The 26,642-nt window shown below is 47.2% G+C and overlaps 1 protein-coding gene across 2 annotated transcripts in view; it reads left to right on the top strand.

Moving 5' to 3' along the window:
- Window positions 1–26,642, top strand: part of LOC119963507 (probable E3 ubiquitin-protein ligase HERC3) — a 77,140-nt gene that overhangs the window by 6,812 nt on the left and 43,686 nt on the right. For both annotated transcript variants that reach the window (XM_038792727.1, XM_038792728.1), the window contains 5 exons: window positions 12,214–12,373; window positions 12,792–12,868; window positions 17,026–17,247; window positions 19,882–19,973; window positions 23,539–23,669. In XM_038792727.1, the coding sequence (XP_038648655.1) occupies window positions 12,214–12,373; window positions 12,792–12,868; window positions 17,026–17,247; window positions 19,882–19,973; window positions 23,539–23,669 (682 nt within the window). The remainder of the gene's footprint in view (window positions 1–12,213; window positions 12,374–12,791; window positions 12,869–17,025; window positions 17,248–19,881; window positions 19,974–23,538; window positions 23,670–26,642) is intronic.

Here is a 26,642-nt window from a genome sequence, read left to right on the forward strand (position 1 = left end):
CCTGTTAGGAAATGCCTCGGGGTAAAGACTGGTGAGAAATGGAGCATTTCAAATGCGGCAGCGATAATTATTTTCTCCACAATACAGCTATTTACTCATTTGGCCCTCTTGAAATCAGTGCTTGGTTGCCTGATCCTTGATTTTGAATCCCTCTCCATCTCTGTAGCCTCCTCTAATCCTCTGAAATCTCCAATTCCGACCCCATGCGTGCCCCTGATTTTAATTGCTCCACCATTGACCGGTGAGAACGGAAGCTCTGGAATTTTCTCCCTAAACGCGTCTCTGCCTCTCCACCTCTCCTATCCGCCTTCAAGGCACTCCTTAATCATAATAATCTTTTATTGTCACAAGTAGGCTTACATTGACACTGCAGTTACTGTGAAAATCCCCTAGTCACCACACTCCGGCGCCTGTTCGGGTACACTGAGGGATAATTCAGAATGTCCAATTCATCCAACAGGCCCGTCTTTCGGGACTTGTGGGAGGAAACCGGAGCACCCGGAGGAAACCCACACAGACACGGGGAGAATGCCGGGAATCAAACCTGGCACCCTGGAGCTGTAAAGCAACAATGCTAACCACTGTGCTACCGTGCCGCCCTATTGGGCAGAGCACGAGGGATAACTCGCTTGCACTTCTTCAAAATCATGTTCGACTGGGAGGGCAGATGGGGCCTTAGTTCAATGTCTCATTCGAATATCAGCTCCTCTGACAGTGCAGCTGTCCCTTAGTGCTGCCACTGTGTCAGCCTGGCTTGATGTGCTTAAGCTCTGGAGTGGGACCTGAAGCCAGGTCCTTCAACTCAAGAGGTGTGAGTGGCGCCAACGGAGTCACCGCTGATGTGGTGATTGTAGATCTGAGTAGATGTAATACAACTGAGCAAGCACTAGAGGGAGCACAGGAGAGCTATAAATACACCGGGACAGGAAGTGAGGACACTTCACGGAAGGCAGAACTGGGAGCAGGACACAGGACAGGCAGGCAGCATTTGAGGTAGCCGTAAGTTAAGCTCTGAAGAGAGAACAAATTCACAATAAAGCATCTTCTCCAACTTTGAGACTACAAGCTTTATTAAGACACGAGGAACAACACAGCTGATACTAGCCACAGCTGACACCATGTAGTCATGTCATAACCAATTCCAATTGAACTGTTGCCTTACTGGGCTGCCATTTTGTCACCCATTGTGGCTTTCGGAATATACCTCAATGTGACTTTAGCTACAGCAGGGTCCACAATGGACTTTGAGAAAATACCCAACTACGAAAGGCAAAGAAGTGGGTGCTTATAATGCATTCACTGTTGTAGCTTTTGAGCTTATTAAAGCATTGATAATTACTATCTTGCACTTTATTCACAAACCATTTGTGGATCTCTCAAAAATAGTTTTCTGCAGAAAGATTCTAAATGCAACTTCAAGAAGACATTTTCACTGGAACATTGTGTGTATATATTTTATGTATTTTACTGGGAGCATGGGCTGTGTGTTCTTCATGTATTTAGCACAAACGTTTAGGCTGACACTTCAATGCAGGACTGAGGGGGTGCTGCACTGTCGGAGGTGCCGTCCTTCAATGAGATGTTAAACTGAGGTCCCGGTAACTGTAAAAAAAACCCCATGGCACTATTTTCAACAAGAGCGGGATAGTTTTCCCTCTGTCCAGGCCAACGTTTTATCCCTTGATCAGCATCAGAAAAACAGATGATCTTGTGTTTATCACAGTGTGATTTACGGGATCTTGCTACTTGCAAATTGGCTGCTGCATTTTAGATATAGTCGGTTTAAAAAAAATTCTGGCAATGAAGTTGGCAACCTCTGATTTAAAATAAAGCTGTAAATACTCCGTTGGCCATGTAGCATCTGCGGCCCGAGAAACAGAGTTAATGTTGCAGGTCGATCACTTTTTCATCAGAAATGGGAATAGTTAGAAATGTAGGGTAGATTCAACCAAAGAATTTCGAAAGGGCTTGATTCAACGAATTGGGAACAAAGTTCCATAGTGAACACGTTTAGCTGTGCTTGCTGGAACTCCTCAGTGTAGCGAGAGACTGGGATGTCATTTTAAAATGGCGTCCCAATCTCCAAGGCCCCCGAAGTGCTCCCCTGCTGCCCGCCGCCGCCCAAATGCACTATAGGAAGATGCCTGGCCTCCCGCTCCCTCCCCCCAACACCCGATCGTGCATGGGCATAAATGCCAGCTTGGCACCTTGGCAGTGTCCAACCTGACAGTGCCCATGTCAGCTGGCAGTGCCACCTGGGCACCTTGGCAGTGCCAGGCTGGCACCAGCAGTGCCAGGGCACCACCCTGACAAAAGGGCATGCAGCTGGAGACCTCCAATCCCTTGAGAGCCCCGAAAGAGTGCCGTTCCGTCTGGTCTCCATTTGTGAGGACCAGTGCTGAACGGCGCTCGCCCAAAGTCTCTGTGGCAAAGGGGAGGAATCCCAAAGCCTCGGGTACCTCTGGAATCTGCACATTAGAGTGAGGCTAACTGTCTCACTCCAAGACGCAGATTTGCCAAAACATGAATCTGCCCACAGTGGGCAGGATTTACATCGCAATGTCTCGCGAGATCCCTTTGGATCTAGGGAGGCATTGTTGGCTGGGTAGATCCCAGGAGCGGGGTGTCCCGGCTTTTATCGGTCACGCTGAGCGAAGGCGAGCTGCTTTTCAGGCGCAGCGTGGCCATTGGATCGCGCCCTTAGTGTAATTTAGGGCAGGTTTGGCGGGGTATTTGTCGGCGGCTTTTTGGGTGAGATCCACACCAGTATTCAACCACATGCAGTCATTGTTTGGGCCTTGGGAGTTTCTCTCTGGTCCAGGCCACACTTAGAAATTTTTTCAGCAGTGTGGAGCTGAACTCTCTGGCAAGGCCGGCACCTAAAGATCGGGTCGCCGTTTTCAAATGGCGCCCCGATCTCTAAGTGAGCCTGAGGGTCCATGCCATACCCACCCACCCAAGGGCAATGTCATCCCCCCACACATTGTCATTCCTGCTCTTTCAGGAACCCCACCCATAACTTCCCAATCTTTTTGAGGCCCCTTTGTACCCACCCTTCAAACCCCGCTTATCCCCCCTTTCATGGGCATGGCCCCCCACAGGCTCAGACCCTTGGCAGTGCCACCCTGCCACTTGGGCACCCTGTGCTGCCATCTAGGCATGCTGGCAGTGCAAACTAGGCACCTTGGAGGTGCCAGAGGGAGAGCTGGGGGGGCCACCCTACCCTGTCCCTGACCAACCAGGGATCTCCAGTGTTTTGGAGACCCCCCCAGGTGCCATTATTGCTTGGTCCTCATTTGTGCTCATTTAAATATGTATGTCTGGATCCTACCCAGCACGTGCGAGATACAGATCGCGACGTCACCCAAAGTTCGGATGAATCACGGGTGCCACGAGGCCGTTAAGTCGCGCCATTAATAGCTTTTAAGCAGGTGAAATGGGGGATGATTGAAAAAGAACAAAGGGTGTTAGGGCGGAAGACATTAAATGGCAGAAGGGATTGTGGGGAAGAGCTGAAGGGGCTTCTTATATAACCACTGTTGCAGATTTTTAGTGGGTGAGCAGGATTGAGAGGTCTCGGAAAACCCAGAAGCTGAAATATGGTGAGAATAGCTTTGGGAGCAGCAAAGTGCCTTTTACAGCACTGCCTGTGGGCAAAGAGGAGCAGCAGTGCCGCCAGAGCACCATCCTATCAGACCACTCTCGCGCCCAGATGCCATACAAAAGACCTTTGGGATTGGGGATCGGACTGCTTCCCAGGGTCTGGGAGAGGACCCCCATTCTGGACTTGTGTATTGGACCTACCTGCTCCTGTAGGTGACTGTAGAATTCTCCTCGCCCAACTGGAAGCCAATTCTGCCAGTTCGGCAGTGCCAGGGTGTCCAAAAGTCAGCCTAACGCAAGATGGGCAGCACGGTAGCATGATGGGCAGCACGGTAGCATGGTGGTTAGCATAAATGCTTCACAGCTCCAGGGTCCCAGGTTCGATTCCCGGGGTCACTGTCTGTGCGGAGTCTGCACGTCCTCCCCGTGTGTGCGTGGGTTTCCTCCGGGTGCTCCGGTTTCCTCCCACAGTCCAAAGATGTGCGGGTTAGGTGGATTGGCCATGCTGAATTGCCCGTAGTGTCCTAATAAAGTAAGGTTAAGGGGGGGTTATTGGGTTACGGGTATAGGGTGGATACGTGGATTTGAGTAGGATGATCATGGCTCGGCACAACATTGAGGGCCGAAGGGCCTGTTCTGTGCTGTACTGTTCTATCTATTTCTATCAAGTTAGTATTTATGAGGGCAGCACGGTGGCCTAGTGGTTAGCATAGCAGCCTCACAGCGCCGAGGTCCCAGGTTCGATCCCGGCTCTGGGTCACTGTCCTAGTGGAGTTTGCACATTCTCCCCGTGCCTGCGTGGGTTTCGCCCCCACAACCCAAAAATGTGCAGAGTAGGTGGATTGGCCACACTAAATTGCCCCTTAATTGGAAAAAAATAATTGGGTAATCTAAATTTTAAAAAAAAGTATTTATGGATTTCTCCGATATGATTTTCACGCGAGAGTTTGCTAACTCCCAAGACCACACATTAAAATCTTCTCTCATAATTATGCTTTCCCTTAGTGATTTGCATTCTGAAATTCAGACCAGATTTCCAAATTAAACAAAGCTGCCGCTCCACTTTTAATAATGACAGGACTTGTACCGCTCCCTTTTAACATTTCTTTTGCCTTAATGACTTTTCCATAAACTCTGGTCCAGCCACCAATTTCCACAATTATTTAAAATAATGTCTCCCAAGCTGTAGTCATTTCTCACAATCCTTAGCCCGACTGCAGTTATCTTTCTGTCTCTCATGCTCCGATACCTTTTCAACGCTCTGTGACTTTACTGAATGGTAATCTGTTCTAGTTCCCATTTTCCTCTGTTCTGTTAACTCCAGACTTCTTGGAAACCTCTCTTCATTTCTCTAGTTTCCTTAAACTAGCTGGACTTTAGCTTTCCGGCATCTATTTTCTTAACCATTACTCCATGGTATGGCTTTTTTTCTAGCAAGGCTGAGCGAGACGTTCCCTCTTTAGCCTTCTAAAACCTACTGCTTCTAGCAGAACTGCGAGAGCGGCCTTCTCTCTCACTATCTAACTCCAACTGCAATCAAATTAACTAAACGAGAGCTTGAAAGCTTCTCAACCTTCCAAAGCCCCAGTTCCTAAGCAACCACTGCTAGTTTATTTTCTCTTCAAGCCCTAGCCCTCACTAAACACAAGAGAATCGCTTATGCCTTATTTCTAATGTTTACCAATAAAAATATAAGTACGATAAAACTATCTGCATTTTCCGAACACCGTTGAAATCAAAGAGCATGGTTTTGCTTTTGAATAACCTTGTATAGAACATAGAACATAGAACGATACAGCGCAGTACAGGCCCTTCGGCCCTCGATGTTGCACCGACATGGAAAAAACTAAAGGCCATCTAACCTACACTATGCCCTTATCATCCATATGCTTATCCAATAAACTTTTAAATGCCCTCAATGTTGGCGAGTTCACTACTGTTGCAGGTAGGGCATTCTGTTGCCTGGCATTTTAATGTGTCAGCAAACAGACGCTATAACAATAGAATGTGGAAATTCAGCATTGCAAAAGTGCTCTGCCAATATATGACACATATGAAGGCAGGAAAATGCAGGGGCTGGTTTAGCTCACAAGGCTAAATCGCTGGCTTTTAAAGCAGACCAAGCAGGCCAGCAGCACGGTTCGATTCCCGTACCAGCCTCCCCGGACAGGCGCCGCAATGTGGCGACTAGGGGCTTTTCATAGTAACTTCATTGAAGCCTACTCGTGACAATAAGCGATTTTCATTTCATTTCATTTCATTTCATTTTCATTCCACGGCCTCACCACTCTTTGCGTAAAAAACCCACCTCTGACCTCTGTCCTATATCTATTACCCCTCAATTTAAGGCTATGTCCCCTCGTGCTAGCCACCTCCATCCGCGGGAGAAGGCTCTCGCTGTCCACCCTATCTAACCCTCTGATCATTTTGTATGCCTCTATTAGGTCACCTCTTAACCTTCTTCTCTCTAACGAAAACAACCTCAAGTCCATCAGCCTTTCCTCATAAGATTTTCCCTCCATACCAGGCAACATCCTGGTAAATCTCCTCTGCACCCGTTCCAAAGCTTCCACGTCCTTCCTATAATGAGGCGACCAGAACTGTACGCAATACTCCAAATGCGGCCGTACTAGAGTTTTGTACAACTGCAACATGACCTCATGGCTCCGGAACTCATTTGCCACCTCTCAGCCCAGCTCTGCAGCTTATCTATGTCCCTCTGTAACCTGCAACATCCTTCCGCACTGTCTACAACTCCACCGACTTTAGTGTCGTCTGCAAATTTACTCACCCATCCTTCTGTGCCCTCCTCTAGGTCATTTATAAAAATGACAAACAGCAACGGCCCCAGAACAGATCCTTGTGGTACGCCACTCGTAACTGAACTCCATTCTGAACATTTCCCATCAACCACCACTCTCTGTCTTCTTTCAACTAGCCAATTTGTGATCCACATCTCTAAATCACCCTCAATCCCCAGCTTCCGTATTTTCTGCAATAGCCGACCGTGGGGAACATTATCAAACATATCTATTTCTTATCTTTCAATGTAGCATTTTTCCTGCCTTCATATGTGTCATATATTGGCAGAGCACTTTTGCAATGCTGAATTTCCACATTCTATTGTTATAGCGTCTGTTTGCTGACACATTAAAATGCCAGGCAACAGAAGGTGCCCCATTCTAACTTTGCTGTGGATTCATTGAGATTTGCAAAGGTGCGCAGGAACATGACCTACGCTCTCACATAGACTGCAAGTCTCCAACACTATGTTGCATTCCACGACTGCAAGTAATTGTCACGGCATTTGAGGTAGTTACCTTGTTTATATGCAAAGTCCAGGTTCCATCTTTGATCCAAGATCCTGACTGCCATTGCCATGCAGGTGGAGGCCATTTGGCCCATTCTTCCTGTACCAGTTCTTTGAAAAAGCTAAAAGACAAAAATGAGGAGGCAGCAGCGTATCAGGGAGCCAGCCTTTTCCCGCTTCTGCTTCAAGGCCACTTCCACTGGGATTTAGGAAAATTCTGCTGTTTACTCTGTTTATCTCTAGTTCCAGAATTTTCTCTTTTTGTTTTCACTTTCTATGTGGAATTTCTACATTTAAAAAAAAAAAATTTCCAATGTATTTTGAGCTTCTTAAGGGAATTGAATAGAAGGCATTCTGCTCGAAACATAAACAATTGTAGGATGTGGATAAAGGCTCACATTTATAAACCTGTCGCCTGTTGATGGGTCGACGCCACCTGTCATCTCATATATGTCAGAGGCCCACCAAATATCTCTTCAATCCATTTGATTTCTCAAGTGCTCTTTCTTGTAATCTTCATATTTGAAAATGTTACTCAGCCCTGTGAACTGAGAAAGCAAGAATTGCATTTCTGTTGTGCCTTTCGTGACATCAGGATTCCTCAAATGCAGATGAGTAGATTTGAGACATTGGCACTATTGTAATGTAGGAAATGCAGCAACAACCTGCGTTCAACAACCTGTGCTCAGCTATCCTTGTTCGCTGGTGTGGTCACTCCCACCCCGAGAGTGATCCCTGTCTTCTCCAACCTGTTGTGTTCTTCCCCCACTCTCCCCCTCCACCTGTTTCTAATTTAAAAAAAATAATCTTTATTGTCATAAGTAGGCTTACATTTACACTGCAGTGAAGTGGGGAATAGCCCCTCGTCGCCACACTCTGGCGCCTGTTCGGGTACACAGAGGGAGAATTCAGAATGTCCAATTCACCTGACAACACGTCTTTCGGGACTTGTGGGAGGAAACCGGAGCACCCGGAGGAAACCCACGCAGACACTGGGAGAACGCGCAGACTCCGCAGAGACAGTGATCCGAGCCGGAGATCGAACCCGGGTCCCTTGTGCTGTGAAACAACAGTGCTAACCACTGTGCTACCCTGCCGCCTGACCGGTCCGCTCTCACTCCGTCCTTCCTGGTCGAAATGCGTCGGTTCTGTCCCGCGCAGATGTCTTTCTTTTTAAAAATGAGTTTGTTGTGACTGTTGGGGCTGTTGTTGCTGCCTTCCCAGATCGTGTCTGCACGCAAACCCACCCGCCTTGGCTGGCACAGTGAAGTACCTCTGGAAGGTTAACCACAGTTTGGCTGGGTACAACATCCCAATTTGCACCCCACTCTTGGACAAGGCTGCCTTGGCTGTATTAAATTCAGCGTGCCACTTGGCCAGGCCTGCCCCAATATCCTGGGAAACTCTGATTGAATGGCCCTCCCACTGGCAGGGCCGAGTGTGCCTTGCCCAGTTCAGGATTGTCCTCCCGATCCCGGTATCGGAGCAGCGTCGCTATTTCGGCTCTTGGCTGTTCCCCTGCTTTAGGTTTTGGCCAGAATGACCTGTGGATTGTCTTATCTATCTCCGGGGGTTTGGGGAAACTCTCCCTTCTGACCAGGTTACCCAGCAGCTGGGCCACATAATCTGTGGGGTTTCTGCCTCTGATGGCCCGGTCCGGTAGGCCCACGATATGGAGATTCTGGTGGTGTAACCGGTTCTCCTGGCCCTCGACCTTCCCCTTGCGTTGCCACCAACCTCGCCACTTCTGTTTCCGTGGAGGCGATTCGGTCAATTTGGTCAGTCGCTGCATTTTCTAGCTCCCTGATTGTTGCTTCCAGTCAGCCCTCTGTTTTCCCCAACACCACCTTGAAGGAGGTCGAGGCGTCGGAGACCACCGCCTTCTTTGTTGCCCTCATTTCCAACTTGATGATGTCTCCGTGTTTCTGGTGCTCCTGAGTCATGAGGTCCATCCACTGGCTTATCTGTGGGTAGTCTGGCGTGCGTCGCGGAGTCCCAGCTCGCTCGCACATGGCCGACTCCGACTCGCTCCTCGTTTTCGTCGTCATCCTGTTCTTCCTCTCCAGGATTTGGCCGTCTCTGCCAATCCTTCTGATCCTGGAGTTATTGCTGTTTATTCCTCGGTAGTTGCGGCTGTCTTGTGAGGGGGGGGGGGCAGGGGTGGGGGGGGGGGGGGGGGCAGGGGTGTGGGGGCAGGGGTGTGGGGGGGGGCAGGGGTGGGGCGGGGGTGGGGGGGGGGTTTGGTGGGCTATTTTTGCATTACAAATGTAATTTTTCAGAGTTCCTGAGGCGAGCTACCTTCCTTGTGTCCGCTCAGGGCATCCCCCTCGCCGGAGGTCTAGCCATGCTGTTTCTAAGTGACAAACAATTATCTACCAGCCTTTCCCTCTCTCTCTCTCTCTGTCTGTGTCTCTGTGAGCAAGTTGACTTCTCCTGAATCTTCCTCGGTCACTTCTCACTGCTGCCCACTGTTAGATGCCCTTTATTTTGGCCGTTTTTTAAACCCTCAACCTGTTCTTGCGTTTCCATCACTGTGCACGATACTCTGGAAGTAATTTGCCTGGCACCTCGTGCAGCAACAATAGTCTTTGGCAGCTGTGCCTATCTCCCCATCCAACCCAGGATTTAATTTCCATTTTGTACCACAGCGAAGAAATGAATTGTTGCTGGTGTACTCAATGTAATCCCTAGATTCTGTTCCGCTGTACCATCAAAGGTGTGCAGGTTGGGTGAATTGGCGATGATCAATTGCCCCTTGGTGTCCAAAAGATTAGGTTAGGTGGGGTTACTGCATTAAAAGGATAGGGTGGGGGCCTGACTGTAGGTAGGGTACCCTTTCAAAGGATCGGTACATACTCGATGTGCCGAATTACCTCCTGCACTGTAGTGATTGTATGAAACATACTCTAGTGTTTCAGTTCCTTGCTAAGTGTTTTTATTTTATTGCATGGAGTTGTATATGTCATCCTTTAGCCTAAACATCCAAAGCCTTCTAGAATACTCCTGGATCAGGCCAGTGCAGCTCAAAACACACAATGAAACTCATAATTGGACCTAACTCCATCCACCACTTGCTGCAGTATCCACCTTCTCCAAGGTGCAGTGCAGCAACTCACCAAGGCATCTTTGACAGCACCTTCGCACCTAACAACCTCTTCTACATAAAAGACAAAGGCAGTAGGCACATGGGAAGGCCATTGTCTGCGAGTTCCCTGCCAAGTTGTACACCCTATCCCGACTTGAAAATAGATCGCCGCCTCTTCGCTGTTGCTGAACCAAAATCCTGCAACTCCCTCCCTAACAGCACTGTGGACTTACCTGCACCTCAGACTGTGGTAGCTCAAGAAGACAGCTCACTAACGCCTCCTCCAGGACAATTACCAATTAATGTTGGACCGAACAGTGGGATCCACGTCCCATGAGTGAATTTTAGAATTTTGAAGGGCATCCATAGTTAAACAAGTGGTCTTCGTCAGAGTTAAATTTGTACAGGTAATGGCTGGTTTTGTGTGGCATGTTGGGGAATGGTTTGGGACCAAACATCCCGAGGTCACGTGACATCCATTTTAACAAGGCGGCACGGCGGCGCAGTGGTTAGCACTGCTGCCTCAAGGCGCCGAGGACCCGGGATCGATCCTGGCCCTGGTCACTACCGTGTGGAGTTTGTGCATTCTCCCCATGTCTGCTGGGTCTCACCCCCACAACCCAAAGATATGCAGGGTAGGTGGATTGGCCACGCCAAATTGCCCCTTTAATTGGAAAAAAAATTGGGCACTTTGAATTTAAAAAACAATATTTTAAATACAAAATCTAATTTAACAGCAGTTTATGTATAGACTCACCTGGGAGCTGGTGTGATTTTTATTTTGGCAGTCGGAAGCTGTGTTGAACAAGGATGATGTGTAATGCACGGTTGGGGCAGTTGGGTGCCAGGGGACGTTCAATAAAACTTCCAGGAAACCTGTTGGCAACTCTGAGAAAATGGGGCCGGGGGGGGGGGGGAAGTACTGTCAAAAAATAAAAGACTTTAGGAGGTTTTTGAAGGCCGGAAGTGAAATGATAAGACATGGAACTTGAGGCCTAATGTTCTGGCCTATTTCCATAGACATGAGCTTTGCTCGATGATGTTGTGGCAAGTCACAATCTCTGGAACTTGAGTTGCTCAGTAATAGTACCTGATGTTCGAGAAACTGAGCCTCGTGCTTATTTTGGTCTCAAAGGTTTTTGAGGCATGTTTGACGCCTCTTGCCTATGGGGAGGAACTTGGGAGATGTGACATTCCAGATCTTTGAACTGTTGAGTCAGGACTACAATTGCACTGCTTTTTAAAGCTAAAATAAGTAACTGCTGCCCCTTAATTGGATACTCTAAATTTATTTACAAAAAAAGAAGCCAGACGTCTGAAGTAAAAGGTTGGTGACACCTTAATACAGCCCGTGAAGCCATGGTGTTCTGGTGGCCTGAGAGATTGTGTGGAAGCTTGAATGCATGTGGCAATCCAAGGCAGAAGAATGCTGAAAGGAGAGATTGAAATCCTGGAAGTAGATCCTTGGTGAAGGCATCCGAGAGAAAGTGTTGTTTGGGAAAAGATTCCAAGGCCTGTGTTTTTCCGTGAGTTGAGTTTGGAAACACTGGTGGAGGCCAGTGAGGCCAGTTGGCCCACCGTGTGATCAGCATCTGGGGGGATTTGATGAGAAATCCACACAAGTTGTATTGAGTGATGTCTGCCACTTGGTTTCAGAGTGTGGTGTGTCTGACCACAGTTGGCTGGCTGTTGTACATGGACTGTGTGTTTACTGAGAACATAATATAACTTGTATTTTGTAACTTGTGTTATCCTTACAAATCTGCGTATATAGGTAAAGTGGTGATGGGGGGGTGGTGGTGTAGTATATTATGGGCAATTGTTTAATGTTTAATAAATGTTTTAATCTTTTCTTTAAAAGTTAATTGGCAACCCTGTGATTCTGGGCAATTGTTTCATGTTTAATAAATGTTTTAATCTTTTGTTAAAAGTTAATTGGCAGCCCTGTGATTCTGTTCGTCCATGTCTCTAAACAAAAAATGAAAGTTACGATGTATTAAGCCAGGGTACCATTCTGAGACCTGACTGTCCAGCAGTAACATCAACTGGGATTGCAACAGTACAGAGACATTATCTATATAGTTATATGGATAGGAAGATAACTTCCAATTTCTCCTAAAGCTTATTTACTTTTTTTGAACTCCACATTTTTTTGGTACACTGCCCCTGCTAGCATTAGTCTGACGCTCCCCTTGCCCTTTTCATTTCTCATTAGAACAAGTTGCCGCACTGGATGCCCAGACAATTGTTCATACGTCTTGTGGAGAAGCTCACACTGTGGCCCTCAATGACCAAGGTCAGGTATTTTCATGGGGAGCAGGAAGAGACGGCCAGCTGGGGATTGACTCAACTGAGGAAACTATCCGGATACCAAGGTACCAAACGGTCCCGGCTGACAGTCTTCAAAAATAGTTCTGTGTGCCGCAGAATCTGCCCAGGCCGGGCTTTATATTGTAATTGTAATATTCCGTAGTCATGTGCCTGTATCTCGTTGTGGCTTCCTAATTCAAACCATTGGTCTGTTATTGAGCAAATGATGGGTAAGTACTGAAGCACCTTGCTTGCCAAGTGTTTGAACACTGAATCTCTTGGCGGATAACTGGTGCAGCAAACAGAGCAAAATCAGATTTCTTATTTCTGCGTTTAACTGTGCATGTGCTGACTCTGGAATTTGCTGTCCAATTTATTCCTTAGTAGCGGTGAGCATTGTTATACCCATTGTGTATTCTTGTTGCATACTCTTTGCACACATGATTCTTTTCACTCTTCCCTAACCAAGCTCTTCTGCTGCAGGTTAATCCGGACTCTGAGCGGGTGCGTGGTCATACAGGTCACCTGCGGAAGTTGGCATTGCATGGCACTCACCAAAGGTACTTTATTGTTGTCGGAGCACACTAACCTCACCGAAACGCTGAACTATCACAGCCTCTGACATTTCCATGGCCCGTGCGTCACAGCTTAATACCCTCATTCTGGGTATATTGGACTTGTGATGAGTGTGTAAGTGGGTGATGTCGGGGCGGACACCATGAAACACCTTTTGCCATTAAGTTAATGAGGGAGGAGTTTTAGATGGCCCCCCCACCCCCACCTTTACAATATTATTCAGTGAAAATTACTCTCTTATGTGTTGCTGCCAAGGTGATTGTTTAGGAAATCGGACCTGGGCTGAGCTTTAAATTGGTCATTTGATCTGAATTACTTTGTTAAAACAGAATTGTTCAAGTGCTGCAAAGGAAGCGTTTTGTGCAGTGGGCATGAACTCTACTGCCAATTCTTGCCATGCTCCTAGTGTGACCCTGCCGGAGATCACTGAATTTTAGCCCAAAGAAGGGGACCAAGCTGTGAGCTGCCTGATGCGTGCACCACAGTGCCACGGGCTGACTGTGTGGCTTGAGCTGTCTGGTTTTCAATTCTGTCTGCACCAAATTGTTCCATCCCCCTCCCGCTCCTCCTCCTCCGCCATTCTGCTGATTCACACCACGATGAAGGTTTAGCGTAGGGGTGGGGCAGGCAGTTTCCCTCTCCTACCGTGTGTATCACTTTCACCGTTTGCTCTCCACCAGCACCTTCCACACTGCTGCTCGGGGCCAGCCGGTTCAGATGGGAATACCTCACAGGCAGATTCCCCCGAGTGTTGAGAATGACTGATCACACACTGGTTTCAGTGGGTGTCGGAGAACCCACTCCCCACCATTGTTACCTCTTCCTCTGACGAGTATCGTTTCAGGTGAATATTCTGGGGAGAACATTCCATTCCGATAGTGTGTTGCACTTTCAAATGGCAGACAAAGTTATTGTTCCCCAGTCTTTAAACAATGGATATGCAACCAGTGTGTGAATATTCAAATATGAATCGTTCAGGAAAGTTCCTTTCCCTGCAGTTTTGTTTGAGGCGTTGGGGCATTTAAAATCAGAGGGTTTATTACCTTTGGTAGAATGGCAGATGGAGGCATTTCCTGATGAGCATGTGATCTCTGTGCTCATATTGACGCAGCATAATTCAACAGCTATGTTTAGAATTCTGTACGAATTGTGAATGACAGTGGTACCAGTGATGTTGGGAATCAATTCCTGGAAAAGGTTACAGTACAGTAGGAGGCAGTTCAACCCATCATTTCTGATGCTAGCTGAAAAATAACCATCAAGTTTAATCCCACTTTTCAGCTCTTGGTCCAGAGTCCTGTAGATTACGACATCTTGTGTGTGTGGTGGGTGTGTGTGGTGGGTGTGTGTGGTGGGTGTGTGTGGTGGGTGTGTGTGGTGGGTGTGTGTGGTGGGTGTGTGTGGTGGGTGGGTGTGGTGGGTGGGTGTGGTGGGTGGGTGTGGTGGGTGGGTGTGGTGGGTGGGTGTGGTGGGTGGGTGTGGTGGGTGGGTGTGGTGGGTGTGGTGGGTGGGTGTGGTGGGTGGGTGTGGTGGGTGGGTGTGGTGGGTGGGTGTGGGTGGTGGGTGTGGGTGGTGGGTGTGGGTGGTGGGTGTGGGTGGTGGGTGTGGGTGGTGGGTGTGGGTGGTGGGTGTGGGTGGTGGGTGTGTATCTGTGTGTATCTGTGTGTATCTGTGTGTATCTAAGTGTTTTATTTAAATGCAGTGAAGAGTTCTGCCTCCTCTGCCCCTTCAGACAGTGAGTTCTAGAACCCCCACCAACCTCATGGCGAAAAAATTAATGTGGTTGCACATAGAACATAGAACATAGAACGATACAGCGCAGTACAGGCCCTTCGGCCCTCAATGTTGCACCGACATGGAAAAAAAACTAAAGGCCATCTAACCTACACTATGCCATTATCATCCATATGCTTATCCAATAAACTTTTAAATGCCCTCAATGTTGGCGAGTTCACTACTGTTGCAGGTAGGGCATTCCACGGCCTCACCACTCTTTGCGTAAAAAACCCACCTCTGACCTCTGTCCTATATCTATTACCCCTCAATTTAAGGCTATGTCCCCTCGTGCTAGCCACCTCCATCCGCGGAGAAGGCTCTCGCTGTCCACCCTATCTAACCCTCTGATCATTTTGTATGCCTCTATTAAGTCACCTCTTAACCTTCTTCTCTCTAACGAAAACAACCTCAAGTCCATCAGCCTTTCCTCATAAGATTTTCCCTCCGTACCAGGCAACATCCTGGTAAATCTCCTCTGCACCCGTTCCAAAGCTTCCACGTCCTTCCTATAATGAGGCGACCAGAACTGTACGCAATACTCCAAATGCGGCCGTACTAGAGTTTTGTACAACTGCAACATGACCTCATGGCTCCGGAACTCAATCCCTCTACCAATAAAGGCCATCACACCATAGGCCTTTTTCACAACCCTATCAACCTGGGTGGCAACTTTCAGGGATCTATGTACATGGACACCGAGATCCCTCTGCTCATCCACACTACCAAGAATTTTACCATTAGCCAAATATTCCGCATTCCTGTTATTCTTTCCAAAGTGAATCACCTCACACTTCTCCACATTAAACTCCATTTGCCACCTCTCAGCCCAGCTCTGCAGCTTATCTATGTCCCTCTGTAACCTGCAACATCCTTCCGCACTGTCTACAACTCCACCGACTTTAGTGTCGTCTGCAAATTTACTCACCCATCCTTCTGCTCCCTCCTCTAGGTCATTTATAAAAATGACAAACAGCAATGGCCCCAGAACAGATCCTTGTGGTACGCCACTCGTAACTGAACTCCATTCTGAACATTTCCCATCAACCACCACTCTGTCTTCTTTCAACTAGCCAATTTCTGATCCACATCTCTAAATCACCCTCAATCCCCAGCCTCCGTATTTTCTGCAATAGCCGACCGTGGGGAACCTTATCAAACGCTTTACTGAAATCCATATACACCACATCAAATGCTTTACCCTCGTCCACCTGTTCAGTCACCTTCTCAAAGAACTCGATAAGGTTTGTGAGGCATGACCTACCCTTCACAAAACCATGCTGACTATCCCTAATCATATTATTCCTATCTAGATGATTATAAATCGTATCTTTTATAATCCTCTCCAAGACTTTACCCACCACAGATGTTAGGCTCACCGGCCTATAGTTACCGGGGTTATCTCTACTCCCCTTCTTGAACAAAGGGACCACATTTGCTATCCTCCAGTCCTCTGGCACTATTCCTGTAGCCAATGATGACCTAAAAATCAAAGCCAAAGGCTCAGCAATCTCTTCCCTGGCTTCCCAGAGAATCCTAGGATAAATCCCATCAGGCCCCGGGGACTTATCTATTTTCACCTTGTCCAGAATTGCCAACACTTCTTCCCTACTCACCTCAATGCCATCTATTCTAATAGCCTGGGTCTCAGCATTCTCCTCCACAATATTATCTTTTTCCTGAGTGAATACTGACAAAAAGTATTCATTTAGTATCTCGCTTATCTCCTCAGCCTCCACACACAACTTCCCACCACTGTCCTTGACTGGCCCTACTCTTACCCTAGTCATTCTTTTATTCCTGACATACCTATAGCAAGCTTTTGGGTTTTCCTTGATCCTGATTGCAAAGTTTTTTTTAATATAAATTTAGAGTACCCAATTCATTTTTTTCCAATTTAAGGGGCAATTTAGTGCGGCCAATCCACCTACCCTGCACATCTTTGGGTTGCTGGGGCAAAACCCACACAGACACGGGGAGAATGTGCAAACTCCACACGGACAATGACCCAGGGCCGGGATCGAGCCTGGGACCTCGGCGGGTGAGGCAGCAGTGCTAACCACTGTGCCACTATGCTGCCTGTTGCAAAGTTGCTTTAATGTTGACCGTTTTTGATTTGGATTGCAGGAAATTAGTGTCAGGAACTGCCTCCTCTAGGTATTTATGTTGTTGCATATAATTTACACGCACTGAACATGTTAAAATGAAGTGATGCCATTTATGAAGGTTAATGACCGTCACTCCAGCAGTTCATGGAGCAGTGGTCTACGGGTCAGTTGTCAGAAGGCCTAATGTTATCTTTCGCTAACGTTCGTTAATAGATGTCCTACACTGGTGTTTTTTTAATCTTGTTTTTTCTTCTCCCTAGATGGTCGTCTCTTTGCCTGGGGACAGAATGCTCATGGTCAGTTGGGTCTTGGGAAAGGATATTCCTCTCAGACCAGCCCGCAGTGCGTGAAGTCTCTGACTGGCATTCCGCTGGCTCAGATTGCTACGGGAGGGATGCATAGCTTCACCCTCTCGCTGTCGGGCGCCGTGTTCGGCTGGGGGAGGAACAACTGTGGTCAGCTGGGACTTAGTGACGATAAAGGTACGCAATTAGCAGAGAATTATGAATTTTGTGTGAACGATTGCGTGCGATTTCAGAGCAGACTTTGAGGAGCCATATACTTTGAGACAGACCATCTAGTGTTTGTGCAAAAATAATGGCCAGGAAAAGACTAGCTGACCCATTAGCCTGAATTGGTTATCTGGGCTGTATTTTTCTGGCAGGTTAGGAGGCAGGACTGGGACCAGAGGTGTAAATTGAGACACGTTCCCTCCTGTGAGTGATCTGGCTGGAAGCTGGGTCACCGCAGCAGAGGTGGGTAACCAATTACACCAGGGTTTTTAAAACGTGCGGGCATTGGGAGGGTTGCGGAGCAATTGGTTGCGGTGTTCCCGATCAAGGAAGAAGCACTCAATGGCTGCAGCCAACTTTTAAGTACTAACGATGCAGTTTAACTGCCAGAAGCGGCGGTAGAGAGCAGGTCACGTGCCCGGCACATACACTGACCTCACTCACCCTGTGCATCCGTGCTTTTGACGCAAAATCACAGAGAAGAGATTCCTCCATTTACTCGCTGTGAGCAAGCAAGGCAGCAGGACTGTGAAGAACTGAAGATGGATTGTTTTGTTATAAGGAAGAGAGGGACACAAACAGGCCAGGATCTTGCAACTGAATTTGCTGGAGAAACCTGCTCAGGAGAGCCTAAGGTAGGACAAAGTAGTGCTAATGTGAGCTGCTCAGGAGAATCCATGGCAGGACAAAGCAGTACTAGTGTGAGCTGTATCCAGAGCCTCTGGGGAACAACCTACTAAGAAAAAACTGAAATGGGGAACAAAGCAGCATAAAGATGATTTCTTGAGGTATGGCTTTGTTAATTGTGCCAATGCAAAACCCATGTGTGCTATATGCAGGGAAATGCTGACAATTGAAAGTTTAAAACTTTGAAGGCATTTGAAGACTATGCATGGCGAGATAGAGGAAAAGCCTCTCCATCTTTTTTTAAGGATGCAGCGAGAACTTTACCAACCAGAGAAGAGATGGGTAAAAAATCCCTTTGCATTTGAGAACCCAGAGTCAAATATTAACTTACAGCTGAACCAAAGTGAAGCGACTGAACTTATTTTTAATATAATCTTTATTGTCACAAGTAGGCTTACACGACAATGAAGTTACTGTGAAAAGCCCCCAGACGCCACATTCCGGCGCCTGTTCGGATGCACGGAGGGAGAATTCACTGTTCACTGCTGACAAGGCAAACATTTGTTGCCCGTCCCTAGTTGTCCGTGGGAAGGTGGTGGTGAGATACCACCTTGAACCAGTGCAGTCTATGTGGTGCAGGCACATCCAGTGCTGTTAGGAAGAGAGCTGCAGCGTTTTGGCCCAGTGACCGTGAAGAAACGGCAATATAGATCCAATTCAGGATGGTAAATGACCTGGACAGGAACACGGCGGTGTTCCCACGGGTCTGTAGTCCTTGTTCTTCCAGATGGTAGAGGTTGAGGGTTTAGAAGGCGCTGCCAATGCTCTCCAAGTTAATTAAATACCGATGTGCTTATTAGCATCAAAGTGTGTGTATCAGGCCCAGACTGGCTATCAAATAATGTAAAGTGAGGAAATGTCAAAAGAATGCGCACAACTGCTGTAGCTGGTTTAGCACACTGGGCTAAATCTCTGGCTTTTAAAGCAGACCAAGGCAGGCCAGCAGCACAGTTCAATTCCCGTACCAGCCTCCCCGAACAGGCGCCGGAATGTGGCGACTAGGGGCTTTTCACAGTAACTTTATTGAAGCCTACTCGTGACAATAAGCGATTTTCATTTCATTTTCAAATGTGGAACTAAAATGCCAACATTGCACTACATTCGTATTTCACTAATTCTCAGGATGAGGGCGTCACTGGCAAAGCCGACATTTATTGTCCATCCCTAATTGCCCTGAGACACCGGTGAGCCACCATTTTTGAGTGGTATAGACAGAGTAGACACTTCACAGGGCATTTGCATTGGTTTGGACCTGGCGGCAGGCCAGAGTGGGTAAGGATGACGGGTTTTCCCCAAATGAATTGCTTGGGTTTTTACAACATTTTTCATGGTCTGAAATAGGAACTTACTGATGGCAGCCTTCAGATATATTGCCAAGGTGAGATTTGAACTCTGGTTATCTAAAGTACTCGTCCAGTAACATAACCATGATACTACTGTGCCCCCGGATGGTGATGGGTTTCAAATTTCTCATTACATTTCCAACTCATTGCATTTATTTGGAGCAGAGAAGGCCGAGAGGGGACCTGATTGAGGTGTATTGGATTCTGAAAGGGCATGGACAGGGTGGATAGAAAGCAGTTGTTCCCCTTAGTTGATGGGTCAATAATAAGGGAGCGTAGTTTTAAGCTGAAAGGCAAGAGGTTAAGAGGGGATTTGAGGAAAAATATTTTCCCTTAGAGGGTGGCGGGAATCTGGAATGCGCTGCCTGGGAAGGTAGTTGACGCAGGAAACCTCACAATCTTTATAAAGTCTTTGGATGAGCATTTGAAAGGTGATAACATTCAAGGCTATGGGCCAAGTGCTGGAGAATGAGATTAGTGTAGATTAGAGTAATTTTTTTGAAGGTGCAGGCTTAATGGGCGCAGGCTTGATGGTTCTGAGACGCATGACGGGCAATTGTATCTGTTTTTTCAGATCGAGATGTCCCCAATCATGTGAAGTTCCTGAGGAGACAGAAAATTGTCTACATCAGTTGTGGTGAGGAGCACACAGCCGCTCTAACCAAGGTAATGAGACCTTTCTTTCATTCATGGGCGTCTCTGGCTAAGCCAGCATTATTTTCCCATCCCGAACTACCCTTTAGAAAGTCGTGGTGAGCCACTTGTAAATTGACTGGGCACTTAAGGGAAGTAAACATGCTGGGCTATGGGGGTTGAGCAGGGAATGGGACTGAATGGAATGTCGTGCAGAGAACTAGTATGGGCTCCATGGGCTGAATGGTCTACTTTTGAAATAAGACGCTGTGACACTGCAGTCCCTGTAGGTATTCTGACGGTCCTGTTAGAGGGAGGGAATTTTAAAACCTTGGCCCCGCGATAATGAAGGAACGGCAGTGTAGTTCCGGTCCAGGATGGTGAGCGAAAGTGCACGTGGTGCTGTTCCTATGCAGCCGCTGCTATTGGCTTTCTGCACAATAGAGTTTCCAGGTTTGGCAGCTGCTTGTTGAAGTATACATGCACACATTCTGCAGCCCCCTTGTCAAAATCCAATGAAGGTGCTTCACTGTCTAATTAAATCTGCTGAAGACATCAAAGTTGTGTTTTGTGCTTAAAAACAAAATGCATAATCCCATTATTTGGGGCAGCACGGTAGCATTGTGGATAGCACAATCGCTTCACAGCTCCAGGGTCCCAGATTCGATTCCGGCTTGGGTCACTGTCTGTGCGGAGTCTGTACATCCTCCTCGTGTGTGCGTGGGTTTCCTCCGGGTGCTCCCCACAGTTTTCCTCCCGGTTTCCTCCCACAGTCCAAAGATGTGCAGGTTAGGTGGATTGGCCGTGATAAATTGCCCTTCGTGTCCAAAATTGCCCTTAGTGTTGGGTGGGGTTACTGGGTTATGGGGATAGGGTGAAGGTGTTAACCTTGGGTAGGGTGCTCTTTACAAGAGCCGGGGCAGACTCGATGGGCCGAATGGCCTTCTTCTGCACTGTAAATTCTATGAATTTGAATGTAAATATCAATGCATATGGTGGTGGGGAGGTAGAGGAATGAAACACGGAAGACAAAAATGTAACTTGCATATAGTTATGAAGCCCATTCCATTGCTTGTTGCTATAGTACTGAACTCTCACTGTAATCCAAATGGATGGACCAATGCCTTGGCATCATAGTTATTCCCTTGAAATAAGTTAATATAAATCTACTTTTCATTATGTTTCCGTGAACCACTTGTGATGTTTTCTCCCTGCATTAGAGGGGCTATGTAAATGCAAGTTGTGAAGGTAGCAATGCAGTAGAGGGAACTACCTTCTGTGGACCCACTGTAATTTCAGAGCCTAATTAGCCCAGCACAGAGGGTTGCCTCAATACTTCAATCCTTCCCACTGGATCGGATTGGACTCCGACATCCTTGGTTTTGCTGCCTTGCACATGGAGTTCATAAAACCATATAGCACTGAAGAAGACCATTCAGCCCATTATGTCTGTGCTCTTTACAGAGCTATCCAATTAGTCCCACTCTCAGGGCAGCACGGTAGCACAAGTGGATAGCAATGTGGCTTCACAGCGCCAGGGTCCCAGGTTCGATTCCCCGCTGGGTCACTGTCTGTGCAGAGTCTGCACGTTCTCCCCGTATCTGCGTGGGTTTCCTCCCACAGTCCAAAGACGTGCAGGTTAGGTGGACTGGCCGTGATAAATTGCTCTTCGTGACCAAAAAGGTTAGGAGGGGTTATTGGGTGACAGGGATAGGGTGGAAGTGAGGGCTTAAGTGGGTCGGTGCAGACTCGATGGGCCGAATGGCCTCCTTATGCACTGGATGTTCTATGTTCCTGCCCTTTCCCCTGAAAATGTTACCTTTCCAAATATTTATCCAGTTCCCTCGTTGAATCTTCGTCTGCCGGCTTCGGGGACAGTACATTACTGATTGGAACAATTTTCTGCATGGGTAAATTTTCCAAATTTGCTCCTGATCTTTTGCCAGTTCTCATAAATTGTATTGTTACAGATCTTTCTGTCAGTGGAAACCGCTTTTCCCTAACTTCCTCTTATCAAAATCTTTTATATTTGTGAACTCCACTATCAACCTCCCCCTAACTCCATCTCTGCTCTTAACGAGGACAAAAATCCCAACTCTGTCACCTCCCCACATAACTGAAGTCCCTCATTCATAGAATTCCTACAGTGCAAAAGGAGGCCATTCAGCCCATCGAGTCTGCATCGACCCTCTGAAAGAGCACCCTACCTAGGCCCATTCCCCCCACCCTATCCCTGTGACCTCGTAACCCCACCTAACCTGCACAACGTTGGACACTAAGGGACAATTTAGCATGGCCAATGCACCTAGCCTAATCTTTGCCCTGTGGGAGGATGCCGGAGCACCCTGAGGAAACCCACACAGACAGGGGAGGAACTGCAAACTCTACACAGCCAGTCACCCAAGGCAGGTATTGAACCCAGGTCTCTAGTGCTGTGAGGCAGCAGTGCTAACCACTGTGCCACCAGGCTGTCCACCCTGGTACCATTCCAGTAAATTGTCTCTGCACCCTCTTCATGGCCTAGGGTATCCTTCCCGAAGAGTGGTACCCAGGACTGAACACACTGCTCCAGCTGAGGCTTACACAGTAATTAATAAATGCTTGTGTTTCTTTTGCTTGTTGTATTGATTTCAGTTGTATTTAAATTGGGACTTAATTAACTGTGTGAGAAACTTCAATTTTGTGTCAAATGTTGATCTCCATTGGAAGTTGCATCTGTTCCAGTATAAGAGCCATATGCAGTTCTGAATTTGCGTATATAGTCAGCTTTACCTTTGCTTCCATCACCAAACAGTGATTTGGTGGGTGTTGGGGGGGGGGGGGGGGGGGGGGGCTGCCCCGCCTGGAATTATATCCGCATTGCCCTTGTCTAATCACAAGCCTCTAACTCTGCTTCTCTAAGAATACACTTCTCTAGATTCCACATCGTGAATTTAGACCTGGTTTTGTTTAGTTGGACCCAGCCATCCAATGGAACTTTGATCTTAGGCCTCACCTGTGTACTTAGTACTGAATTTTACGTTCCCCCAGCAGGTGAGTTTCTTGGTGGGGGCGGTGGGGTACACCACCCTCCCACCCCCAACACCCCAACCACCCTCAATATCACTCAGCCCTCAGTGTCAGCTCCCCTGGCTGCGTGCAGCATGGCTCAGGAGTCTTGAGCGAGGTAGGCCTCGCACCCACCTTGCTCATCAACAACATGCCTTCCATGCTCGTGGGCCTCTTGTTTGCACGTTGAAGAACGCCTAATGCCTGTCTTAAGTACGTACACGAGGCAACCTTTTTAAAAAAAAAAAAAAAAAAAATAAGCCCCAGAATTATGCACAGGCCTTGCCACCACAAATTGATGTGCTTTGTGCTTCTACCTGAAAATTAAGCCCAGTGTTCACCAATTTCTAGTCCCACATGTCTGAGATCATGGGAGATCAGCTTTTAAATATTGCAATTTAATTGTAGTGTGTTGTAATGGAGTTCTGTATGAGTATGTGTAATCTTTGTGTGTGCTGGTCAGTTTTATGGGTTTAATTATAAGTGTATATCATAGCATTAATTTTAGAAATGTTTAATTTCCGCTGTACTTTGTGGAACCTTTACTTAGAGTGGAGGTGTTTTTACTTTCGGAGCTGGTCTTTGTGGACAGCTGGGCCATAACTTCATAAACAACGAAATAAATCCCCGCAGAGTCCAAGAGTTGATGGGAAGCGAAGTGTCTCAGATAAGCTGCGGCAGGTGAGTGTGTGTGGTGGAAAATCAGCTTGGGCTATATGCTAGCGCAAGTTTTAATGTAGTTTACTTATCCTTACTGGAAAGGTCCTTTGTACCGTTGAATGCTAATAGCATTACACAGGCTAGCTGTGTTACAAATTCTGTGAATTTCTGTTTTGTTGTAACTACACAAGATGCCCAATCTTTACCGATTGCTGTGTCTCATGACCCGCTCTGTCGTCACCTCTCCATGTTCCTCATGGGGAAAAAGTCATATTTTGGGTTGGATCATTTGCTCATTGGCTAGGAATGGAAAGCAAATTAGTATAGAGTCTTCTCTGCACCCTTCCCGTCAAAAAGTAAACATGAAATAACTGGGTGTCCAACGCCAGACACCTCCCTTGCCATTCCTAGTGTTGGTGCCAGTTTTCCTGCTGTCCGATAATTTGTACTCCCCTACACTTTCTCCTGACTATGCCTGTTTGTGGATTATTTTCTTGTTCAGTTTCATATTCCTTTTCTGACGATCTTGTTAAATGTGATGGTTGACTTGCTGAACTCCCTTTTGAAGTGGCCCAGCCAGCCAGTCAGTTATATCGAACCCTGTCATCACCTGCTCAGGGCAATAAATGCCAACCATGATAATGATGCTTCCATCTAGAGAATGAACAAAAACAAGAAGCTGCATTTTCACAACACCTTTTAATTAAATTTTCAAAAATGTCTTTATGGTGCTTCATTGGTCCAAATGGTCCCAAGCCAGGAGATACTGATGGGGTGACTCGAAGCTTTGAAAACGAGGTAGGTTTTGAGGAGGGCCTTGAAGGAGGTGAGGGACAGGGAGAATTCAAGTCTTTAGAGCATTGGCAGCAGAGGGTATGATCCCCAATGATGAAGTGAAGGAAGTGGGCAATTTAGACGAGGCTGGTGTGGTAGGATCGTAGAGTGCAGGTTTGCAGAAGGTGACGGATATAGAGAGGGAGGGGGTAGAGGCCATGAAGGGACTTGAGCACAAGGGGGGCGGGGGGAGAGCCTCTTGATTATTTCACTGCAAACATGAGCGACGAGGTTGAGACTGGATAGAGTTCACCAGTTCTATCTATCAACTTTCTTCACATCTGGGGCATGATGACTTGATATTTTCTGTGATACCACCCCTGCAGCCTCTAAAGAGGCAGGAAAGCAGGAGCAAAGCAGAAAACATAAGACATAGGAGCAGAATTAGGCCACTCGGCCCATCGAGTCTGCTCCCCCATTCAATCGTGGCTGATATTTTCTCATTCCCCATTCTCCTGCCTTCTCCTCATAACCCTTGATCCCCTTATTAATCAAGAACTGATCTATCTCTGTCTTAAAGACACTCAGTGAATTGGCCTCCACAGCCTTCTGTGGCAAAGAGTTCCACAGATTCACCTGTGGCTGAAGAAATTCTTCTGGCTGGAGAAATTCCTCCTCATCTCTGTTTTAAAGGATCGTTCCTTTATTCTGTGATTGTGACCTCTGGTTCAGTGGAAACATCCTCTCCACGCCCACTCTATCCAGGCCTCGCAGTATCCTGTAAGTTTCAATAAGATCCCCTCTCATCCTTCTGAACTCCAACGAGTGCAGACCCAGAGTCCTCAACCGTTCCGCATACGACAAGTTCTTCATTCCAGGGATCATTCTTGTGAACCTCCTCTGGACCCTTTCCAAGGCCAGTGCATCCTTCCTTGGATATGGGGCCCAAAACTGCTCACAATACTCCAAATGGAGCCTGACCAGCGCCTTTTCCATCTAAACATTCTCTGACCTCCTGGGGCAATCCAAGCCAGTTTGGACCATTAATTAACAGTTCTTATGTTAACTGGAAAATTATTCACCTTTTATAGAGTGCGCTGAAGAACCAGTTCCCAATTTGAAGCTTGCAGGAAATTCAGCGTTTAGTACACCAGCTGGCAACGTATTCCAAGATTCATTGTCTTAAGAAAAATGGAGAAACACCTGCCATCTAAGCAATTCCTTAACTACTCTTGCACAGTTTAAACGTGTGACCCTGGGTCCTCTCCAATATTCTGTCATTGGGTAGACAACTATAGAAACAAAGGAACAGGAGTAGGTCACTCGACCTCTGGAGCATGTTTCCTCATTGCCTGAGATGATGGCTTGCTCTGTACCTAAACTCCAAACTTCCTACCTTGGTTCTGCCACCCCCTAATGCCCTTGTGTAACGTAAATCTTATCCTTTTCGCTTCTGAGATTTTCTGTGGAACTAACCTCTACAGCTCGGTAGGGAAGGTCAAGCCCTTTCGTTAATTTATATAACTTCTACTGGGACACCTGGCCTGTATTCCATCAAAGGAAAAAGACCCAGCGCGTCAAGACTTTCTGAGTAACAAGATTCTTAAAGCAGGGGAATTGTTACGATGAACCTTTTCCAAGCCAACCACATCATTCACAGTACCCTAAATCGGAAGTTCTTTTGAGTCTAACAGAGCAGAAGGAGGCCATTCGGCCCATCGAGTCTGCACCGGCTCTTGGAAAGAGCACCCTACCCAAGGTCAACACCTCGACCATAACCCAGTAACCCCACCCAACACTAAGGGCAATTTTGGACACTAAGGGTAATTTATCATGGCCAATCCACCTAACCTGCACATCTTTGGACTGTGGGAGGAAACCGGAGCACCCGGAGGAAACCCACGCACACACGGGGAGGATGTGCAGACTCCGCACAGACAGTGACCCAAGCGGGAATCGAACCTGGGACCCTGGAGCTGTGAAGCGATTGTGCTATCCACAATGCTACCGTGCTGCCCATTGATTTATTAAAAAAAAGTGGGTAACATTTTTACTGATTCGTAATCTCAAAATTGGGAGGACACTTTATCGTGAGGGTGAGGGAGAAATAAATGAAATTGAGTAAAATCTTCAGTTAAAAGGCAAATGAGGAACACCAGATTTGTAATGATTTTAATATGTGTATTGGAATGTGCACACACTCAGACAATGATGCTGGAC

Source organism: Scyliorhinus canicula, chromosome 3 (assembly GCF_902713615.1).
Source record: "Scyliorhinus canicula chromosome 3, sScyCan1.1, whole genome shotgun sequence".
NCBI lineage: Eukaryota > Metazoa > Chordata > Chondrichthyes > Carcharhiniformes > Scyliorhinidae > Scyliorhinus > Scyliorhinus canicula.